Source organism: Danio rerio, chromosome 5 (genome assembly GCF_049306965.1).
Source record: "Danio rerio strain Tuebingen ecotype United States chromosome 5, GRCz12tu, whole genome shotgun sequence".
In the NCBI taxonomy this organism is placed as follows: Eukaryota; Metazoa; Chordata; class Actinopteri; order Cypriniformes; family Danionidae; genus Danio; species Danio rerio.
In genome coordinates this window covers 51971170-51995105 of record NC_133180.1, presented here as the reverse complement: position 1 = coordinate 51995105, position 23936 = coordinate 51971170, and the positions used below count along the sequence as shown (strand labels likewise).

The following is a 23936-nucleotide window of genomic DNA, read 5'->3' as shown; positions in this document are numbered from 1 at the left end:
CTTGTGTGTGTCACACCTCACACACCTTATTATTGCATGGCAAATTCCCCTGCGCAGTTGTTTTGGCGCTGATTGTAATTGAATGCAGCTACAGCCATTCACATGACAGCAGGTAAAGACACAGCCAATCACATTGTTCATATGCGTTTAGGGGCGGTGCGGCTCGAGGAAAGAACATGATGTAACCCTTTCTGCACGATTTTTTTAAGTAAATTAAATTATTGGTGAGGACATTCTGATAGTTGTTGGAAACTGGTGGGGACTTATCAATGCTAAATCTACGCCCCTGAATTATTCATTAAAGATAAAAAGATATTAATAAATATTATTTTTAAATCATTTATACAATGATGGCCATGTTATTATACAATTGATTCAACTTCTGTATTGAATACTGTTCAACTCTGCAGAAAACCATAAAACACTGTTTATTTATTTATTTTTGCTTGTTATTAATTATTATTTATGCAGATGCTCATTCCAGTGGATCTAAATGAGTGAAATCTTCCCAAATAGAGCTATTCAAATCATCTGGTACAATTTAATTTATACCGCAATATGTATTGTAGCAAAACACAATATCGCAATGTCATATTTTTTTCTAATATCGTGCAGTCCTAATTCAATAACATTCCAGTAATAACATGGCCAATGGAAACACTGGAATAAACTCACTCGAAGATGAACTCCTCGGTGAACACAGGGTTTTGTCCTTCTCTTGGATGAGTCCTGGCCACCTGCACGCTGTTCAGCGAGATGATGCAGTACGGGTTGGTGAAGTGTTTGATGGGAAGTTTGTGAGCTTCTTCCACATATAGAACCAAACTGCTAACCTAAGGCGAGAGGCAAATGTGAGATTTTCTCCATTCTCTGTAATGAATAAGTGATGAGATGTCAGAGGCAAAATGACACGCATGGATCTTTTCCCAAAAATATGCCTGTGGTAATGAAAATGACGATGTTTTTTTTAGATTTAGCCCAAAGAGCCTGTTTGGGGATCAGGTGCTCGGAAAGGGCTTTTCATCGGCCTGTTCACCAGCATGCAGACGGTTCAGCTGTGGCCTCTTCAGACAGCACATTCCCAGGCATCCAAACGTCTTATCTCATGATTAAAGGGACAGCGGATAACGCTTTATGGGAACAGCGAGAGTTGACACACAACGGATGGTCGCTCTTACCTGACGCAAACGCTTGTTGTATGTGGTCTGTAAGGGTTTCCGTAGATTATTGCAGAATGTCTGAAGGCATTTCATCCAGTCCTGTGGGTGAAAGATTTATTTAGTACTTTTGAACAAGCTAGATTAATACATGAAGTACAATCTAAAAAATCTTTTGTCGTTTTTCGACTAAAATCGATTTAGTTTGTAGTGTTAGTAGTGGTGTCATTTATTCAAGTCCCAATAAAGATTTTTATATGCTTATAATAAAAGTACACTTGAATAAATGCAGTATTTTGACATATTCATCCAAATTTCAACAATAAAAATTTCCAAGACATATTATTCATCTTATTTTTACATAGATAACAATAAAAGTGTTGTTATAACTTAAATAAGTTGTAATAAATTATATTTTAAAATGTAAAATATACAAATATATTTTAAAATGTATAATTATACTGTGTTGGATTTATATTTAAATATATATCATTATATGATTTTATTTGAAGTTGTATTAGCATTTCACAATTTTGCCAGTAATTGTTATCAAATAAATCCCGCCAAACAGACTTTTAAATTAAACAAATAAAATTAATATCAAATAATTCTGAACCCTTTATGTTCATTATTATAGTTAACTAAATAAAACAATAATATTATATTTTTGTTAATAGAAATCAATTAGATTTATATATTAAATAATTTATATTAAAAAAACATACAAATATACAAACATCTAAAATAAAAGTAAAAAACTGCAGTCAAAAATGAAAAAGGTAAAAACAGTTTAAAAATTACAGGGTCTCTGCAGGTAATTTGAATAAGTTTGCAGGAAACCCAATATATCTATCTTTTCTAAGTGTACATTTACAAACAGTTTGAAAATACAAATTTCATTTATTGTAATTTAATTAATTTAAAAAAACAGTTAACGATTTTTGTAAATTACACAGTATTTAACTTATTTAAACTGAATATTACTGTAGGTCATTGATGCAGTATGTTACAGTATTTTAAAGTTATAATTAAAATACTGTTGACAAGTTGAAATTACTGCATATATTTTACAGTAAAGACAAATGCTGCTGTAAATGTAAATACAGTATTCTGCTGTAATTGATTTGCAGTAGGTTACTGTGAAGAGAACTTTAATAGAACAAAATTGTACAGTTATGCGTTGTTACTGTAGTTCAAAGTTGCATTGTGAAAATTACTGTATTTTACAGTAAAGATAAACAATACAGTAAATAAATATACAACAAGATAAATGCAGCTGTATATGTGAATACAGTATTTTTGTTGTAATTGATTTACAATAAATTACTGACAAACTAAACTTTAATCTGAACTCAGTTTTACGGTAGGACAGATATGCTATATGTTATTGAATTTTTTATTTGTATTGTGAAAATAACTGTATTTTACAGTAAAGATACACAATATAGTGAATCCATATACAGCAGGATAAACACTGCTTTAAACATCTATTTCAGCAAAAATACTATATTTATTTGCAGTAGGTTACTGCGAAGTGAACTGCAATATGAACAGAATTTTACTTCAGGACAGTTATGATGTTACTGTATTTTAAAGTTGCATTAGGAAAATTATTACTTTACAGTAAAGATAAACATTACAGTAAATACATTTACAGGAAGATAAATGGTGCAGTATAAATGTAAATACAGTATTTTGCTGTAACATTTACAGTGAGCTACTAGCGAACTGAACTGTAATATAAACTAAATTTTACAGTAGGAAAATTAAGTAGTATGTTACTGTATTTTAAATTTAAATGGTGATGATAAATATATATTTAACAGTAAATATATGCAATACATATACAAGTCAAATGCTGATGTAAATGTAAATACAGAATTTTTGCTGTAATTGATTTACAGTAAGTTATTGGTGAACTGCTGCCAGTAGGTTACTATAGATTCTACAGGAAATTGATAACAGTGAACATAAGAGTAACTCCTTTTTCACAAAAATATGAATACAGTTTGTTCTAAATTGTTTTCTTGACAATGTGAAGACGTAATGTTCTTAATTTTCAGAAAATCCAACCTAATTTATAACCCACCGAAATATATATTCAAGTTCTCATTTGAAGCAAAAGCTAATTTTTGTTTAATTTCTAAGAAAACACAACTTTAAATTTGCATCTTGAGCAAATGTCTCAACTTGGGGAGGTTTAGATATATTTATTATAAAAATAAATTAATAAATAATGCCATAACTTCATCATTTTATGGCCTGTTTTTTTAAAAGGTATAATAAAAATACTTTTAAAGACCTAAATAAATCCTGCTACTTATAAAAACTTGGATGCTGTCAAAGTGATATGTACCTGTGCCTGCTCAGGTGTTTCCCCTGCAAAGTAGAAAATGTACTGCTCCTCGCTAAAGTGCTGAACCACAATCTGGAAACAGTTTGGCCTGGACAAAATAATAGCATCATCATTAAACACACAACATCAGTAGTGCTTGACACACTGGCCCCAAACATTGCAGCCACTTAAGCTATACAGTCCAGCTGTCAGTGAATTTCAAACAAAACACTAAACCAATCTGAATCTGCAAGCAAACCATTTTTAGAAATACAAGTACACTAGTGGCTTGTGTAGCATTACAGTAGCATACCTGCCAAACAGACTGTCATGGACCCCATACACAGAGCAGACACTCAGATCAATCAATCCTTTGGGTTTGGTGGCTCGTTTCTCACTCTCAAAGTAAATGAGATGAGCGTCGTTGCCTTCCAGGATGAAGTACAAGTGTTTCCAGCGCTTGCCTTTACCTGTGGAAGTATATGCGGGAAGGTGATAAAGAAGTATTTAAAACAAAATTTAAGAAATGAAAGCATGGAAGGACGCTTAATTTATTTACGTAATAAACTGTTAAGAGACAAGCCTTAGTGCACATCAAACCAGCTGAATACTAAATACAAACAACAACTGAATGCCAATAAGAAAATGTCTCAGAAGTATGGATAAGAATTAACATCGGTAGGCCCACATGGTATCTACGCATGCAAAAATCCACAGATTTCCGCATATTTTTAGCCAATCATTAAGTCTATTTGTTTAGTTTTGTGTAATTGTGTGTAAATTCATATTTATGCAGTTTTTAAATTGATTTCAGAAATATTATTGTCTAATAAAAAATGTTTATATGATTTAGTTAGAATACAGTGTGCAAAGTAATAATTTCTAGTAATAGTTTTTAGTAGATAAATGGTAGATATATTATATGAAAGACTTGCTTTGTTTGTTAAAAAAGGATCTAATAGGATTTGCATTGTAAACATTAAATAAAAGTTATAAATGTATTATTTTTATTTAAATTTTAGGTTTTTAGTTAAGATACACCTAAGATCATTCCACATAAATTCACAGATTTTTTACAATATTCTGTACAGAAATAGCAAAAAATGTATGCAAATTCTGTCTGGCCCTAGACATCGGTCTACAATATGCCTATATTTCAGACCCCTAGTTTTTTTTACGATTTTGAAATGGCTGAATTTAACCCAAAATCAAAAAGAATTCACAATTTTTTGCGATCCTGCAAAATTCTTCTTTTTAAGGCAAAATAATGACAAAAATATAAATAATTTAATAAAAAATCCAATTCCAAACCCTATAATCAAATTATATTTATTTCAGTTTGCAATTGGTTTACATGACTTATAGACGTTGTAGACACAGCGCATGTGATGTATTTGAGCGACTCTCGAAAGGTGATGTCTAAGATATGCCCTTACAATAATAACACTATCAATGCAAAGATGGTGTAACTGCCATGATTTAATTTACACGCTTTGCTTTCTTTAATTGGGTCACCAAAGGGAGGCTGTATAGACTGATAGGATTTAAGTGAGGCAAAATAGAGTAAGAGTAATTTACGCTCATGAGCTAACAGGTACAGCTTGGAAAAATGCCATGAGCTTTTATCCTTTAGTATCCCTTCGGCAAGCAGAGCGAGGTATGTTTTGTTTATTATTGGATTTATTTGAAAAATGTTAGATGTTTTGTGAATGTTTGCTGAGTTTATTTTTCTATGTTATTAGTTTTTTTTTTTTTTTTTGTAACTTTACAGTGCTTTGGTGCTACAGTGCTACATGTTAGTATGATGATATGTGCAAAGAAGTATGTGCTATGAGATCACCAACCCGATAAAGATAAGAATTGATGCTTGTACAGTATGTAGCAAAGAACTGAGACAATGAAGATTTCATTGATTAGGTTTATTGCATCTAAGTAAACAATTTAAATGCACTCGTCAAAAACTCTCTGCCTCCTTTATTAAACCTGATGAGCTGCTTCAGGGATTAGACATTCTGTGGGGCAAATCGAGTGAATAACATGGCGCAAATTGGGCGTCTTGTACATTTGAAAGTGGGAGCAAACATCTAACAAATGGAGCGATGGAACAGACAGAAAAGCAAGCAGCTTACAATGATGGTGATTCGTTCAAGGATGACGGCCACTGAAGGTGACCGAATTAAAGGACACTATTTGTGCTTTACATGTATGGCTGGTATTATGATGTACATCAAATTGCTAAATGATTTTGCTCAACTCTTTCTCTGCCGTTGACGAGAGAAAACGCTTCCCTGCCACTAACACTTTTTACAGCAATCAGGGTTTTAGATGTATTATGGTAGAACACAAATATCTGTACTTTTTACTCCTTAAATTTTTAAATCAGGCTTGTTAAATTCGTTTTCATGCATTTGGTGGGGCGATCTATTTTTTTTTTATTTGTGCAGTTTCAGTGGCTTTTTGATGCAGTCAATCTATTTTAATAATTACAGTACAGAGTTTAAATAAATAAGTACAGAGTTTCAGTACCCATTCTTTATTACAGATCTAGCTTGCATCGCGACGTGTAGTTATAATGCATATCAGAGAACAATGAAGAGTATGCGACTGTGAAAGACTACACAAGACATACCACACAACACACACTCAACGCAGAAGTATAAATTGGCCTTTATTTGTCTGTGACATGTCTAACAACTTCTTAAATAATATTTAAAATTCCCCTAAAAACCGAAATAAATATTTCTGCCAATATTGCAGTAATCAGCCCAACGAGAAATTGATTTTAACATGCAGAACATGGAGTAGATAAACCCCAGATCCCCTACAATGTCTAAACACATATCAATTCTTGCAGAACATCGCATCTATTAATGCCTTCGATTTAAGAAATTTAATCTGCACAGAGCGAGCATGTAAATGACAAATGGCATTGAAGGCATAAAAGTTTTAGCACCTATTAAACCATCTGGATATTAGATACAAACAACAGCTGAATAATAACCAGACAGGGTGTCAGAACCGATTCAGACTAATACACTTTTATCAGCAGCAGCAAACCCCACCTAGAACCAAATCTCTTATTAAGCAGAGTCAGTGTCATTGAACTGAACAGCTCTGTGTGCGTTAAGGTACACGCTTTTTCTTTTTGTTCAGCATGGCTCATCCTAAGCTGTCTGTAAAGAGCCCTCTTTTTCGTTTCGCAGGAGATCAAAGACACTCGCATGGGGCTTATGTGCTTCAAATTACCCACATCCTCTCAAGATCAGTCCAAGTCCCACTGAGCGACGAATACAAACACTACTAGAGTCAAACTCAGCGAGAAGAGCAGCTGGATGGAAACAAAAGTAATCATGGGTACCTTTGTTGAAGAGAAGATATCCTTTCTTGACGATGTTTTTGTAGAAAGCATCTTTTGTTTTTCGTCGAATAGTGTTATATATTTCTCTGCCATCAACCAAATCAGATAGAACTTGCTCTTTTTGCTAATACAACAAAGAAACAACACAATGTCATGGCTGTTATTAAGAGGTATAAAATTATTTGATTATATTACAGTGAGATTCATTTACCTGGACTGGGACAGGATCTTTCAGGGTATATCCTTCTACAATCTGCTCTTTTCGGTAACGTTCGATAATATCATCAACACTAAGAGAGGAAAAAAGCATTACTTAATTAGAGACTGTCTGAAAGTAAAGTTCTGTGATTTTTCATTGCTGAGTGGAAAATTAAAAAGTATTGCATTTTAATTAAATTTGCTGTGCGCCACAATATTTGGGACAAGGTTTAATCTCTAAAATGCTTTGTGGAGACATGCAGTGGAAATGAAAATCTGAGAAATCTGTTACGAGTCTGTACAGAAATGATGTTTGTGGGTAAATTATATTCTAATCTGCATTTAGATATTATTCTCTAGCAAGTTTATTTATTTCATAAATGCCTAGGTTTACTTGTACATTTATTTTAAAGAACTGGAATAGTAACTCTATTATTAAAGTTCGTCGGAACAAACTTTGAGGCTGGCTTGAGAGCCTGTTGGCAATAGTTTATATAGTTTAAAACAGATGGATGGATGGATGGACGGATGGATGGATGGATGGATGGATGGATGGATGGATGGATGGATGGATGGACAGGTGTACAAATAGATAGATTGAGAGATAGACAAATAAATATGGGGTATAAGGATGAATAGAAAGTTGAACAGATAGAAAGACAGACAGACAGATAGACATGTAAACAGACAGACAGACAGACAGACAGACAGATAGATAGATAGCATGAAGATAGACAGATAGCAAGAATCAAGTATGAATTAGCATGTTTCTAGTATGAATTAGCATGTTATTAGAACAATTCTAGTACAAGTTAGCATGTTTACAATATGAATCAGTGTACTGTAAGCATGTTTACAGTACAGATTATCATGTTGTTAGCATGTTTCCAGTATGGATTAGCATGATGTTATCATGTTTCAAGTACAAATTATCATGTTGGCACGTTTCCAGTATGAATTAGCATGTTTCTAGTATGAATTAGCATGTTGTTGTCATGATTCGAGTATGAATTAGCTTGTTGTTAGCATATTTCCAGTATGGATTAACATGATGTTAACATGGCTCCTGTATAAATTAGCATGTTGTAAGCATGTTTCAAGTACAGATTAGTATGTTGTTGGCATGTTTCCATAGATATATACACTAGATATCGCATAGGAACCCTGAGCATGCGTCAATAGCGCCACCACATTGGTACAGTGCTCCCAGGAAAAATGTCATTCAACCGTACTAGTCAAGACAGTGTAATTACGTGAAGATGCGGGACTTTAGCGCTGTTTACGGGTGTAGTAACGAGCAAACAAAGAAAACAAAGCACAAAGGCAGAACATTTCATAGGTAATATTCAGTTTTTTTCTGTTTTTGTATGTTCTGAACTTTTGTGCTCTACAGGTAACGTTATTGATGATAACAGTCACTTACTGCATTCACCATACGGCAAGGCAGCTCCAACTCGCACTAAACACTCGGCTTATGCTAGTTTTGTTGAATAAAATCAGCAAACAATGCAAAAGAAATATAACAACGAGATGCTGCGCTGCCAGAAACTGGTATCATTTTCGCCTACGTTAGTGAAAGAGTCGTTCGGGGGATTCATTCAAAAACTAATCGCTCTCTCCGTCAGTATGAGCAGTGAAAGCAGGAGAGGAGCCGTGTTTCAGGAAACGGATTAGATTAAATTTAACAGGGAGGGTGGATAGTACTTTTCTGTACACACAAACACAAGCTTTTTGTCAGGAATGCCCATGCGGTCACTGATCCATCAATGTAGAAAAGTGATGTAAAATTATAATTTTCGTAATTAGAAAAAAAAAATTACATACTAACATCCAGGAAAACTCCCGATCACAGATATATGTGTATATGTGTATATCTCTGGCTTTGCATGGCCACAGTCCTCCACTGTACCTTGGTCCCGCATTCATTTCAAAGGAGCGCTACCCTGTAGCAAGATGGTGGCGCTATTGACGCATTCTGTCCAATAGACAACAATAGGCCAGGCGACATCTAGTGTATATATCTATGGCATGTTTCACTTTACAAATTAGCATGTTGTTAGCATGTTTCCAGCATGAATTACTGTGCATATTATTTGCATGGTAAAAACAAAGACAAAGCATTAACAACAACGATATTTCAATCAAACAAGTAATAGTATTAGAATAAGCATTGTTAATTAATCTTTGCCTCTAGATATAAAAATTCACAAGACAAACTGTTACTACTAAGCTTTGAATGCGTTTCTTTTAAAGAAGGTGTAAGTCTGAATAACAGACAGAAACACTGCTAGCAACTAACTAGGTTAAAAACATTGAAAGCATGCAGCATTTATGCTGTCATGTTTCAGAAGATTGCTTGCATGTTTTTTACCACAATGTAAGCACTATTTAATGCACTGCTAGCTTTTTCTTCCATAATTAAATTAGGTGCATAAAAAAACATTATGCAAGGGATCAGGAATTGATCATACGAAAAGACCCATCAGGCAAAACCATACTGTTTTCTATGGTGTAAACAACATCCCTGAGTGTTTCACTTGCATAGAATACAATTATTAAAAGCACATTAAGGACAATACACATGAAATAAACATTCATATAGCTGTGTCTCGTGAAAAATAAAAAATTGCAGTTAAATATGAATTTATTTTCTATCTTAAAAAGAAAACATTTAAACTTAACAGGAGTGGTATGTATGAGAATATTCTAAATGCATCTTAATATCAAGTGTGAACAGGGCCTTAGAGTGTCAGGGTAGTATCATACCATACCCCAACGCAACATAACAAAAAAGAAAAAAAAAAATTCCATTTGAAAAGGATTTTCTATCCATGATGGTTACAAGTGAAATTTCTACTTAATAACAGCACCTATTTCTGCAATGTCGCAGCATAAACTACTATGACAATGACCACCTCAGGTGCTGATTATGTGCTTTATTAAGTGTTAAATGTTACCAGTGCGAGTTTGAATACCAGTTTATATGATATTTTTAGTCATACTAAAAGTGGCAGCAGATAGTTTTAAGTGTATCTGTCTGCAGAGTGCAAGACAAGTGGACCTTGTAGTAAGTTAGTGAGGCGTAATGGTTGGAGTAGGTGTGGATGTTAATAACTGTGATGGTTCGGGTAGATGTAGATGTTAACAACTGAGATGGTTGGGGTAGGTGTAGATGTTAACAACTGAGATGGTTGGGGTAGGTGTAGATGTTAACAACTGTGATGGTTGGGGCAGGTGTAGATGTTAACAACTGAGATGGTTGGGGTAGGTGTAGATGTTAAAAACTGTGATGGTTGGGGCAGGTGTAGATGTTAATAACTGTGATAGTTATGGTTGGTGTAGATGTTAATAACTTTGATAGTTATGGTTGGTGAAGCTGTTAATAACTGTGATGGTCGGGGTAGGTGTAGATTTTAAAAACTGTGAAGGTTGGGGTAGGTGTAGCTGTTCATAACTGTGATGGTTATGGTTGGTGTAGCTGTTCATAACTGTGATGGTTATGGTTGGTGTAGCTGTTCATAACTGTGATGGTTATGGTTGGTGTAGCTGTTCATAACTGTGATGGTTATGGTTGGTGTAGCTGTTCATAACTGTGATGGTTATGGTTGGTGAAGCTGTTAATAACTGTGATGGTTATGGTTGGTGAAGCTGTTAATAACTATGGTGGTTATGGTTGGTGAAGCTGTTAATAACTATGATGGTCGGGGTAGGTGTAGATGTTAAAAACTGTGATGGTTGGGGTAGGTGTAGATGTTAATAACTGTGATGGTTATGGTTGGTGTAGCTGTTAAAAACTGTGATGGTTATGGTTGGAGAAGCTGTTAACTGTGATGGTTATGGTTGGTGAAGCTGTTAATAACTATGATGGTTATGGTAGGTATAGCTGTTAATAACTGTGATGTTTGGGGTAGGTGTAGATGTTAATAACTGTGATGGTTGGGGTAGGTGTAGATGTTAATAACTGTGATGGTTGGGGTAGGTGTAGATGTTGATAACAGTGATGTTTGGGGTAGGTGTAGATGTTAATAACTGTGATGTTTGGGGTAGGTGTAGATGTTAATAACTGTGATGGTTGGGGTAGGTGTAGATGTTAATAACTGTGATGGTTGGAGTAGGTGTAGATGTTGATAACAGTGATGTTTGGGGTAGGTGTAGATGTTAATAACAGTGATGGTTGGGGTAGGTGTTGATGTTAATAACTGTGATGGTTGGGGTAGGTGTGGATGTTAATAACTGTGATGGTTGGATTTAAGTTTGGGGAAGGTGTAGACGTTAATAATGATGATAGTTGGGTTTAAGTGTAGAGAAGGTGTAGACGTTAGGAACAGTGATGGGTGTGGATCAGGGTTGGGTTAGTGTAAATGTTAATGTCTATGATGGTTGGGTTTTCGGTGTGGAGCAGGTGTAAACGGTAATAACTGAGCTAATAACTAAACTGGGTACAGCTCCATCTTGCCTACAACATAGTTTTGACATGTGGGTCTCCATAACATCAAGTTACATCCCTTTATGTTACGCCCCTGTCTTGCAGCATGCAGACAGACCCAACTCGATAGTGTATGTCAGTTCTTAAAAATAAAATAACTAGCATTAGCAAACATACAGTTTAAACATGAATGGTAGATCTGAGAAATCAGGGCAAACAGGGTCATCAGTCATCCAGCATGTACTTTTAGTGATGTTAAGGAGGTTTAAGATTTATTAATTAAATTATAAACTTGTTTATTTAGTTGCAAGTGCAATGCACTATTCTGTGCTTCTGAATGTCTGTGGTATTTAAATGCTTCTGTCGCTTCGCATATTATGCAAACAGACAAAAGTCAGTGTTAGTAAACATATATATATATATATATATATATATATATATATATATATATATATATATATATATATATATATATATATATATATATATATTTATATATACAATCATCACAATGACCATTAAGAATGTAAATAATTTTTTTTTTTTTTGTTAAATTACAAACATAGCCTTGAAAAAAATGTTGTAGTATAAAGAAAAACAATATATTTATTAGGGTTATGAGTGGTTATTCTCAAGTCAGTTGATGCTTTCAGGCATTTAAACCTCAGCCTGCATTCCTACCTGTTATAGTAGCGTCCTCCCATCATGTACTGATTGTTGGGAGTGGGGCTAATCTTGAACCTTTGGATGTTCTCATTGGTACGAAAGAAGAGAGAGTAATCGCCCGGTGTGTTGTCTGAGGGCCTGACCAAAAAACTGCAGACCTGGCCAACTAAGAGAAGAAAGAGTGTTAGACCTGCTTTTGAGTAAACCTCAAAGGCAGTTATGAAATAATGGCAGTTTCTTTTATACTCTAATGTACGCAATTTGCCTCTAATTCTTGTAAGAATATTTACCATTTGTTATCTATGCTAATGTGAGCCTAATTGCAGTCAAACACAAATTAATCAGAAGTGGTTAACGGATATTTTATTTTAATTATTTGTTTATTATTTAAAAAATATATATTTAATCCAACAGTCTACGTTTGTCATTATTTGTTTTTTCCTTCCATAATCCTTGTATTAACTCAAAATCGTCCTGGTGTGCCTTTAGATTATGAGAAAACATATCCTACAACCAAAACCGAATCTTAATGTTAAACTAGATAAAATAAGCATGTACAGTTAAATATGCAAAATAAAGAAAAAGGGCAAATAATCATTCACTTTTATTTTGGAATGAACTGTAGAGCAATTATTTGCTGTGTGCATTGACTCATGTTTATGTACCTGTCAATAGCAGGTTGTAGGCCTCCTGTTTACTGATCTTCCTGTGGTACCAGCTGCAAAGATAAAAAAGGAAATCATGAGGGAACAGGATATGAGAGATAAGCAAGCAGGGCAGAGGGCAGCACCTCAGGCTCTGTGAGTCAGCGTGACCATTAGAGTCACAGTGCAAGGGATCAGCACACCTCTATTAAAGCTGATCGCTGATCAGAGCCACAGCCGGAAGCTCAAATGCTCATGTTCATACATATACTTGCACCCCAGGATTCTGGCAGAACCTAGAGCACTAAACTAACCAAAAGTAGCTTAAGTTGTAGGGCTGCATGATAAATCTAAATGAACTCGCAATCATGATCAATCAAAAGCTGCGATTTTCATGAACATCTCTTCAGGAGAACACGGTTCTGTGATCAATACTAAATCTCCTCCGAGGTCCAAGGGGCACTCTCACATGGAAACTCCAAACACCCATAAAGAAACAGCCAGAAAAAAAACTGAAGTGTATATATCCCCATTATAAACAAGATTTACCTGCTATTGATTTAACATGACTAATAATCACATGACCATAGAATCATCTCAAAGAACGACTGATTTCAAAAACTTGACTGAAGTTATGAATGAAGTTTAAACTAAAAACATGCTATTACAGTGGAAGTCAGAATTATTAGCCCCCCTTTAATTTTTATTATTATTTTTTTTATTAATAATAATAATAATAATATTTTAATAAAAATAATGTATTTGTATGTGCTTTCAGCAACAGAAAGTGCCACAATCAGCTGTCAATAATTACAGAATGATTATCCTCAATTTCATAATTCTCAATAACTGTCTAATTAAGCCATTTGTGGTTATGAATGCAATTGTTTGTAGCTTGACAGTGAACAGCGGCTCTGGGTAGTAAACACACTGCCCCATCTGAAAGCCAGCGCTGGAGATTTACTGCTATTTACAAAACCGACTTTACTGACAAAAAAAAGTGCAAACTAGGGCTGTGCGTTTGATTGAAATCATATCAAAATCGCGATTTGGACATGCGCAATTTCTAATTTTCCCGCAGTATGGTATTTGAACCAATCATGAAACAGCGCGCCTAAACAAAGCGTGTTCAGGTTTCTTGTTGGTCTGAGGTAAGTAAAATGTGTATATCCCATACAAAGTATGAAGCTGATCAGTCAATTTTTGTTACGTGACTCGCGGTGCAGCATTCTGAAAACTTACATAAAAGTTTGTCTGAAAAAATATGTTTTTAGTTGAGTGCGCCTGGAATGTGCATGCAATCCACATGGCTCTATTGGAAATAATGAACTTGTGCGCGCAAAAGACACTATGTGAATGGCATATTTCATGGCAGCGCTACAAAGAGGTCTTGATCTATAAATGATTTTCTTTTAAAATATGTTTAAGATTTACACTGTACACACAGATTCAGTATGTCTGTGACACAATCGTGATTAAAAACAACATAACAATATGGTTAAAAAAATCGTGATAGGTTTCTTTTGCCCATATCGAACAGCCCTAGTTTAAACAATCGCCTTTAATTAATTGTGCAGCACTACTACAGGCAAAAGTCATATTGAAAATGATTGCTGCATAATTCTTAACAGTTTAAACTGTTGAGCTGGTGAGAATAAGATTAGGCTAAGGGATCAAAGTTTTAGATGTTAATGTTTGTAGATTGTGTAAAAACACCATTATTAATATAAAGCACGTTTGACCATTGAAAGCCATTTAAAAGTCATAAAAGGGAATGTATAAAAAATCACAACATATTCTATTACATTACAGCTGTTCCACCAGCCCATTTTCAAATTGCTGTTAAAAGACATATTGTTTTATACTATAAAGACTTACATTTTTCCCTCATGGGGATCCTCTTCCCGACCCTGACAATAAATTGAGAAGAATCTATTATCCATATGCAAATTCTCAGGGAGATCACAAAATCACTGTCGTTTGTAAAGAGCTTTTACAGGATAAAGGGTTAGAGACACATACCACCTCCTCCACAAGATCATCAACGATAAGGCCTTGTTCTTCTGTCCGAACGTTGGTCACCCACATCCAACCATCTTCCAGTTCATTGTGAACGATAAACATGTCTCCTTTGAGAAAACTAACAAACATGCAAAGAACACAGAAGATATTTTTAACAACAATTACAAAACATAAATGTAGTTTAGAAATGTGACTGGCAAAACACTGGTTTTACAAATAATGAAAGCACTGTTGACTATATTTACACACGCACGCACGCACATACATACATACATAAATACATACATACATACATACATACATACATACATACATACATACATACATACATACATGAGGTTGTGAAATAGTCTGTCACACAAGATTTTCCCGCTTTTCTTGCTTTCTTGCTATTGCTTTCTTGTACTGCTACATTTTGCAGCTTACTATAAGTGCTACTGAACACAACAAAAGATTGCAAAAGATTGCTGCAAACTGCTACTCGAGTAAATCATCTCAATTCTGGTCCTGGAGTACCCCAGCACTGCACATTATTGTTGTCTTTCCTATTTAACACTAACATACCCCTTATTTACTACCACATGCCCCAAGACTAGAATCATTGCTTTATGCACAGTATGTGAAACTATATGCAATGACTAATATTTTAAAAGTCAGAAAATACTAGGATAATCTCCTGCTTAAAATTAAAGATATCTGAAAGGGATAGTTCACTCAAAAATGAAATCTCTTGGTCAAAAACTATGAGTTTCCTACTTCTGTTGAACCCAAAATAAAAACAATTAAGAATGTTTGATGGCACTCACTGACTTTCAAAATAATTGTTTTTGATTTCCTATTATCAACCAACATATCTAGTGTTCGAGAGCAGACACTCATAAAGGTTAAAAACATTATGAGGGAATGTAAATGGTTAAAATCATTGTCTTTCATACAACAACTAGGACTTACAGACTTTAAAGTTGTCATGAAATTGAAATTTTTAAATTTTTATGTTTGTATGTAAAATTGTAGAGCTACATGAAATATCTGTGCACTAATAATCTCGATGTTTAAATAAATTGCCAGTTGCAAATTGTTTCTAGGGATTTCCCGATCCGATATTGATATCGGAAATAGGTCTGATATCAGTCCAAAAAAACTAAATCGGACAGCGTTAAAAAGCTCTGATGTAAGCAGTCCGATGCGCTCTAAATTCTGTTTCAGCTATTCTTAACAACTCCTTATTTCTGCTCCCCAGTGTGAAATGTATTTTTCAAATCGAAACTGGATCAAAAATTTATCAACAAGCTGTGTGAGAAATTGAAAATTTGGACACTCAACCTTTAGCAGTTGGTCAATTAACACTATTTTTTTCTTATGTTCCTGCTCTCAGCTGTTTTTACCATTTGCTGATGGTAAAAAAAAAATAATAATAACTAAAGTAACCTTTAATTAGTATTTTGCACTTTAAAAAATCTATTTTTGTTTATTCAATTAAGATATTTTTAGGGTCTTAATATTTTTTCTTTGATTCTTTTTATATATTCTTATGTAAAAGGTTTACATTTATGCAACCGATAATTAATAAATTGGTCGTTTTTTTTCATACTTATTGCTGCTGACTTTTGTTCTCAGTTTGAGCTAGCCGTTCATACATTTCACTCAACGAAATAGGTAAAAGTAAAGTATTCATGATATGTGCTAATTTCGGATTTGTATCGGTATCAGTTCGTACTGAAGGCTGCAATATCAGTATCATATCGGAAGTTAAAATGTTGTATCAGGACACCCCTATCTGTTTCATTGAGTATGTTTACATGGACACCAATAATCTGATTTTAATACAGTTAAGACAATACTCTGATTAAGAGTCTGTCATGTAAACAGTGATTTTTGATGACCTTAATCCAACAAAAGTCATATTAAAACTAAACAGAAATGGAATTAAAACATGTGGAGTATGCCAATTTTAGGGGCATTATTGAAGTGCAGTACAGGCATGTAAACACTGCAATCAAACTTTAAAAATAATTTTGAGACAGGATAGTCTATACACACACACGGGTGTTCGACACTATCATCTGCACCTACTGAGTCAGTGAAGGGCCACAGAAAGGTAATATGCTGATTTTTTTTTCACATATGGTTCACATATGGCGTGAGGTATCAAATACCTTTAAAACAACACCTTGTCCATGTAAACGTAGTCATTGTTTGTTTTCTCAGGAGACAAACTGTTTAGAAATCAAATGAGTATAGTGTGATTGCCATTATTTTCAACATAAGTATCCTCAGTAAAAAAATAAAAAAAGACATGCGAGCGTGTCAACAAAGAATGTGCAATGGCCAACATCCAATGATTAAATTAATTCATGATGTATGAAATAAAGCCCCCCTCCCCCCAACTTTTTATTTCTTATTTCAGAAGCCATTTCACTCAGATATCAATCTCAGCCTACATTTCAGGATAACTTAAATAAAAATATATATCTGTAAAAAAAAAAAAAAAAAACAAACAATCAAACAAACAAACAAACAAACAAACAACAACAATAACAACAACAAAATGAACTCTAAATAGTTGACTGGCATCCCCAAAACAACATAGCCGAAATTCATGATTTGTCTTACTGCAGTTTGACATTAGCTTTCACACATAAAATCCTTTCCTGAAAAATTACCAGCAATTTTCCTGAAAGGTCTGTTTGTGTGAGCAGGCCTTTAAAAAAAATAAATAAATAAAAAAAAAATAAAACGATAAATTCACTTCCGGCTATTTTCTGGAAAGAGAAGTTCTAACATTACCGGTAATTTGCACAGAATGCTGTGTTGTGGGAAGATTGCCAGAAAGAGCGCATTCACGTTTAGAATGCGCTGATGTGAGGCGTCTACTTTAGCCAATCAGAACAGTCAGACGCATTCACGTCCGCACGGTTTATGAAAATAAATGCCTTTGAATATTTTTCCAGACACATTTAGCTGCTAGATGTTAGTCAGATAACGTTTTTATGTTCAATCTTAATGCCAACTGTTTAAATAATTATCAATAAGATGCTTATGATAAGCCATTATTTGTTTACCTTCAAGCTCTTCTTCCTTCAGTTGCTTGACGTGTCGCATGTGCACGTAAAGCAGCCGATGAGCACCAGCACACACACATATTATGAACATCTCGACATGCGAAAGTGTTTCTCCATATGTTTTCATCGAAGTTGTTCACAATTCTGATCCATCCACAGGGTTTGTAATGTAGTCAAATGTTTACAAATACAAGCGCAGCCGTTTAGAGGTCATTTCTGGTAATTGATGTCAAAATTTACTGGTATTTTGGAATGGATGTGTAAATGCTCTTTTCCTGAAAAAATCCAGTAAGTCTGTGTCCGTGTGAACATCGCTTTTTTTTTTTTTTTTTAATTTACCCGTAATGTCAATCTGGAAATTTTCTGGATATTTACCGGTATCACTGTGTGAAAGGGGCTATAGACTAAGTTTACACGGACATTAGTAATCAAATTATTTGCCTCAAGCTGCGGTCACACTGGGCTTTTCCTCCCATAGACTTCCATTCATACGCAAGCGAATGTGTCAGACCGGAAACGTAGGATCATGCTTCAAATTTCGCAGGTTGCTGCAGTGCAAAGTTCAAGCTTGATGAACTCTGACCTGCAAAATCGCATCACTTGACTGCGTGAGACCAATCGAGGATCGAAACATGACATCTCTGGACAGAAATTTAAAGCATGGACCCATCCCTCGCTTTTTTAAATCTCTAATAATCTTGTTTAATTCTGCGCCGCATGACAGAATATCGCACACACAAACTCTAATGTGACCGCAGCTTTACTCTGAAAAAGAAAACAATATGATTGAGGTGTTTACATGAGTTGCTTTTTGAATGTTCCTTTCATGATCTGTTTTACATGTTATAGCATATATGCAATATCCAAATTTCCTCTGGAATTTCTGGGGGTTCATTATTAATATTTCAACTTTAAATGCAGTTTGTCAGTTTTACTTTTATTCAGGAAAATTTAATTCATGCCACGTGACAAACTGAGGTACTGGATACGAGTATGAAGTAAGGACTGATGTTTTATTTAAAACTGAATAAAAAAAAACTCTGCATTTTGCAATTTGTGTGTCTGTGGTCCTTCACTGACTCAATAAGTGCAGAAAATAGTGTCAAACAGCCATGTGTGTATGAAACATCCTAGTCCCAAAATGATGAGAAGTCCATAATGGTAATACTTTGATTAAAGGTGTTTATATGTCGGTACTGCAATTCAAAAAAAATTCAATTCGTCTCAATTGGATTTCGGTTTAGTTCAATTATGACTTTAGTTGGATTAAGGTCATCAAAAATCGCTGTTTATATGGTAGACTCTTAATCAGTGTATTGTGTTAATTGTATTAAAATCAGATTATCGGTGTCCATGTAAATGTACTTGTGTTGATTTGCTCAAGAGATTTTGTTGCAGCAAACTACAAGTGGCCTCCTGAAGGAGTTTTCAGTTGATTAAGGTAAACTCTAAAGAACAGTATTTTCAGATGATAAGATTTTAATTCAACTGATAAAGTGATTTTGTTAACATTTGACATTATTTCATAATGTTTCATACGTTTGTATTTTATTCACAGTCTAGAAATCAATTCATCAAACATGCAGGACACTGTCTAGGCCCAGCAATTTTAGATAAGATGAGTATGTTAGAAGGTTTTTATACCTGATTTCGTCAGTTTCTGGCACTTTGGTATATGGAAGTATGGCCCTCACTCGCCGCCGGTCCTCCACTGGCTACAAATAGAATGATAGGTTATTAAAACACAACCAGCACATATTAACACCAATGAACAACATACATACCTTACGGTTTAAGTAAAAATCCAAATTTACAATGTTTATTTGGCTAACATATATTGTTATTCTTCAGAACAATTGATCAATGCAAGTCAATCCACTGAAAACAAATGTTTGTTTACAATCAAAGTCTAACCATTTGCTCTTTGATGGTTTTGACTAGGGCTGCAAAATATACTGTTTCGATATTGCAATGTGCACATCCGCAATAGTTATATTGCAGGAAGTGCAATGCTGAGTTTATACGTTGGGATTAGCAGGATATAGTTCAGAAAACAAAATTTTTGGAGTCACCAAAGAGTTTAACCATAATGGAGTGAAAGTTTATCATTTGCACGTTTTAAAGACCCATGACTGTAAGAATAGACTTATACAATGAAGACTATACAGTATTTGTTTGTATAAATAACTACATCTTTGTAGTTACAGTCCACTATACAGTGGTTGAACATTTGATCATTCTGTACCTGAATAATGTGATATAAAATGTTTTTATCTTCCCAATAATATTTTATAAGAATTCCATAATCTTCCAGAATAATCCAAAATAAGTTTAAATTAATAAATTCTTTCCAAAAAGAGCTATCTGGTGAAATGGTATTCATATCGCAATATACAGTTAAATCAGAATTATTAGCCCCTTTTTAATTTCTTTTTTAAATACTTCCCAAATGATGTTTAACAGAGCAAGGAAATTCATAGTATGTCTGATAATATTTGTTCTTCTAGAGAAAGGCTTATTTGTTTTATTTCGGCTAGAATTAAAGCAGTTTTTAATTTTTTAAGAATTTAAATTCAAAATTATTAGCCCATTGAAGCCATTTTTTTTTTGTCTTCAGAACAAAACATTGTTATACAATAACTTGCCTAATTATTCCCTGCCTAGTTAACACAATTAACCTTGTTAAGCCTTTAAATGTCACTTTAAGCTGTATAGAAGTGTCTTGAAAAATATCTAGTCAAATATTATGTACTGTCATCATGGCAAAGATCAAATTTAATCAGTTGTTAGAAATGAGTTATTGAAACTATCATGTTTAGAAATGTGTTGAAAAAAATCTCCATTAAACAGAAATTGGGGGGAAAAATAAACAGGGGGGGCTTATAATACAGGGGGGCATAATAAATCTGACTTCAACTGTATATCGCAATGTGCAATTTTTCAAATATCATGCAGGCCCATGTTTGACTGCTTCAGCTTCTTACTGACTATAAGAAAGTTTGCAAGAACATGTCAACTTTTACTAACCCTTACTCTAACCCCAACCTAACAGTCTACTTATAATCTAAAGAGAATTAGTTGGGATGTTGATGCAATGTAACTTAAATTCAATAAACTGACAATCAAAATAAAGTGTGACTGTAAATTAAGCACAAAATTTCACGATTCCAGTTCATGCAGACTTCAAATATAGCAATAAACACAAATAGGACATAAATAAATTGTCAAAATTTTGACTGTACCTCAGGGGGAGCTACTGGGGACGACAGTTTTTCACCTTTCAGTAGGCAAGACACATAGCTGTAATAACCAATGAGGTCTGAAAGGGACGAGAAGCGTCGTCCACCGATGTAGTAATCTCCACACATCGCAATGATCCTAAAAACACACATCAATGAGAAAATGTTGCATTACCTTAGAGCATTAAAATCACAACGGCAAAATAAATCATACTGACAATTGCTGGGATAAAGTATTGACTGAGTCGCTTCAAATATTCAACAGATGCTTAAAAGGCACTTGCAGTGTCTGTATAACTTGAGTAGTGCAAATAGGCATGTTCGTTTTAATGCGAGAGCTTTGTTCAGCAGCAGAATCAAAATGCAACACTCGTGAAGATTATGGCTTGTGGTTTAAATTTATTATACTATTAAAAGACTTTGTTTAATGCTTGTTCCTTTATGAGCAGATCATTATGAGATGCATGCGCTGGTTCATTATTAATGATGTGCAGCTTGAACTGTAATCTTTGCTGTAAATACCCTGAGCATACAGTTTTTATTATTCAGAGATGTGAGCTGCATTTGCAAGCTAATCTAATTTTTACCTGAATCCTGCTTTTGCAAAAACTGTTGGCTCTTCTGACTGTTTGCTTGCTTTTAATGTTCTTAATTTTTTTAGAGCAGGGATACCCAAACTTTTTCTTATGAAGGACTAAAAATCAAACAGCATTGGCAGCCGTGGGCAAAAGACAAATATTCCAAACTATTTTACATTAAAGTTGCCATGGATCATTTCCTAATTTATTTCATAAAATTGAGAAACGAATTAAAAAACATCACATTGAATCATACTAACTAATGAAGTATAACCTTTTTAAATTATAACTTACTGTGACAAAAACATAATCAATCACATTTATAACACAGTGGAGTTCAATGCTAAATACACTAGCCAAGCAAAATCTGTCTTTGCCTTGATTTGCTCACTTAAGTCTTCTACCCGTCAGGTGACAGTATTTAAACAAAATCTGCTTCAATGACACGATTTAAATTGAAATGTTTAATTTCAGTTAGCTTTTTGCGGCTTTACAATATAACAAATAAATAAAAGGTGAAATTAAGTTTGAAATGACAATCTCTAAACCATCCCCACCATTCTCCCTCTCTTCTCAGAAGGGATCTCAGGCCAAATCAAAGGTTACCGTTGGCCTGCGGGCCCTAGTTTGGGTATCTCTGGTTTAGAGGTCAAGCTTATATCATCAATATTATCAGTAACACTTCATAATAACTGTACATTATGATTGGTTTATTAAGCATCAGCAAATAGTCATGTCAACATTTGTTAAGCATTATTAGGCCCACACTGAATCTGCACGTGCAGATTTCCGCAGAATTCCGCAGATTTCTGCAGATTTTTAGCCCATCATTAATTCTGTTTATTTACTTGAGTAAATGTGTAAATTTTTATTCAGTAATTTATTACTTTTTATTTCAAATATTAAGGTTTTAGTTATGATACTCTGCTGGATACTCCCAAAATAATTCTGCAGAAATCCGCAGATTTTTACCAAAATTCTACGCAGAAATAGCAAAAAAAGTCCGCAGATTCCGTCTGGCCCTGAGCATTACCTCTACATTAACAGACATTAGTAAGCAGTTTATAAATACAGCCAAAAATGCTTTTTTTTTACTTAAAGAACATGTATAATGTGCTTAAAGAGCCCCTATTATGGGTTTTTGAAAATGGTCATCCATGCAGTGTGTAACACAGCTCTAAGTGAATAAAAACATCCAGCTGAGGTTTAAATCTAAAAGTGCACCTTGTTTAAAACTATTGATTCTTTAGCAAAATAGTTGACTTCGAGTCAAATAAACGAATTGAGTTGGGTTCGGATCTTTTGTTTGATGGCATCGACACCGATACGGTACATCATCAAATATGTACTTCCATTTCTGGTAAAATGTGAAAGTGCTTTCACTTCAGACACTAGCAGAGGCGCGGGAGATCACGGGACTGATCATGACGTGAAGATGACAATCACTGACAGATAGAGATTTGGCTGCGGTTTCTTAAAAGTTTGATTCATTGTCCTGCAATTTTTAGACACAAATACTTTTGGAATAACCAATTTGAGAATATCAATTGGAACTTAATCTGTTCTTATAACAACAAATATTTTATCACTAATAAAGTCAGTGAAATCTACTTTAAAATTATACATAAAATATATCCAACTAAACAGTTTCTCAAGAGGTATAAAGTTGATCTGAATCGTGTGTTTTTTGCGGAATGGATGTTGGGACTGTTATGCATTTGTTTTTTTATTTTTTTTTATTTTGAATGTCTATTTAATATACTGAGTGGTAGTAGAATTATTATTAAGAAAAGAGATGTCATTGTACATAGATAAAAAAAAAAAATAATATATATATATATATATATATATACACACACACACACACACACACACACACACACATATATATATATGACTGGAAATGTTTAGCAAATACAATTTTAAAACAAAAAGAGAGATTTGGATGCGAGGAAAAAAGGGTTAAAGTTTATTTTCACAACGATATCACAGTATAGCCAACCTAGAGCCATGTTTGTTCCTGTCATTATTCTGATTTTTGATACAACTACATAAGCTTCAACGCAGGATTCACCAGCCGTTTGCTATTGAAAGAGCAGCAGAGACTATTTTGTAAGGGACTTTGTCAGACTTTGATAGGGACTTTGTCAGTAACCGTTACAGTTCATATGGACCAGTTTCTTCTTCCTCCAGATCATAACATGTAAGTGTCATTTAAATTGTTGCCTCGTTGTGTCACTGTAGTTTGCAA

The 23936-nt window shown here is 34.1% G+C and overlaps 1 protein-coding gene across 3 annotated transcripts in view; it reads right to left on the bottom strand.

Moving 5' to 3' along the window:
• The window catches only part of rasa1a (RAS p21 protein activator (GTPase activating protein) 1a), a 106361-nt gene that overhangs the window by 29668 nt on the left and 52757 nt on the right, over positions 1–23936 (bottom strand). For all 3 annotated transcript variants that reach the window (XM_009301766.5, XM_073951398.1, XM_021476621.3), the window contains exons 3-14: positions 21111–21246; positions 19513–19583; positions 14807–14924; positions 14663–14694; positions 12806–12858; positions 12156–12306; positions 7062–7140; positions 6851–6974; positions 3806–3962; positions 3514–3601; positions 1179–1259; positions 676–833 (exon numbers count right to left, since the gene is read on the bottom strand). In XM_009301766.5, coding sequence (XP_009300041.2) covers positions 676–833; positions 1179–1259; positions 3514–3601; positions 3806–3962; positions 6851–6974; positions 7062–7140; positions 12156–12306; positions 12806–12858; positions 14663–14694; positions 14807–14924; positions 19513–19583; positions 21111–21246 — 1248 coding nt within the window. The remainder of the gene's footprint in view (positions 1–675; positions 834–1178; positions 1260–3513; positions 3602–3805; positions 3963–6850; positions 6975–7061; positions 7141–12155; positions 12307–12805; positions 12859–14662; positions 14695–14806; positions 14925–19512; positions 19584–21110; positions 21247–23936) is intronic.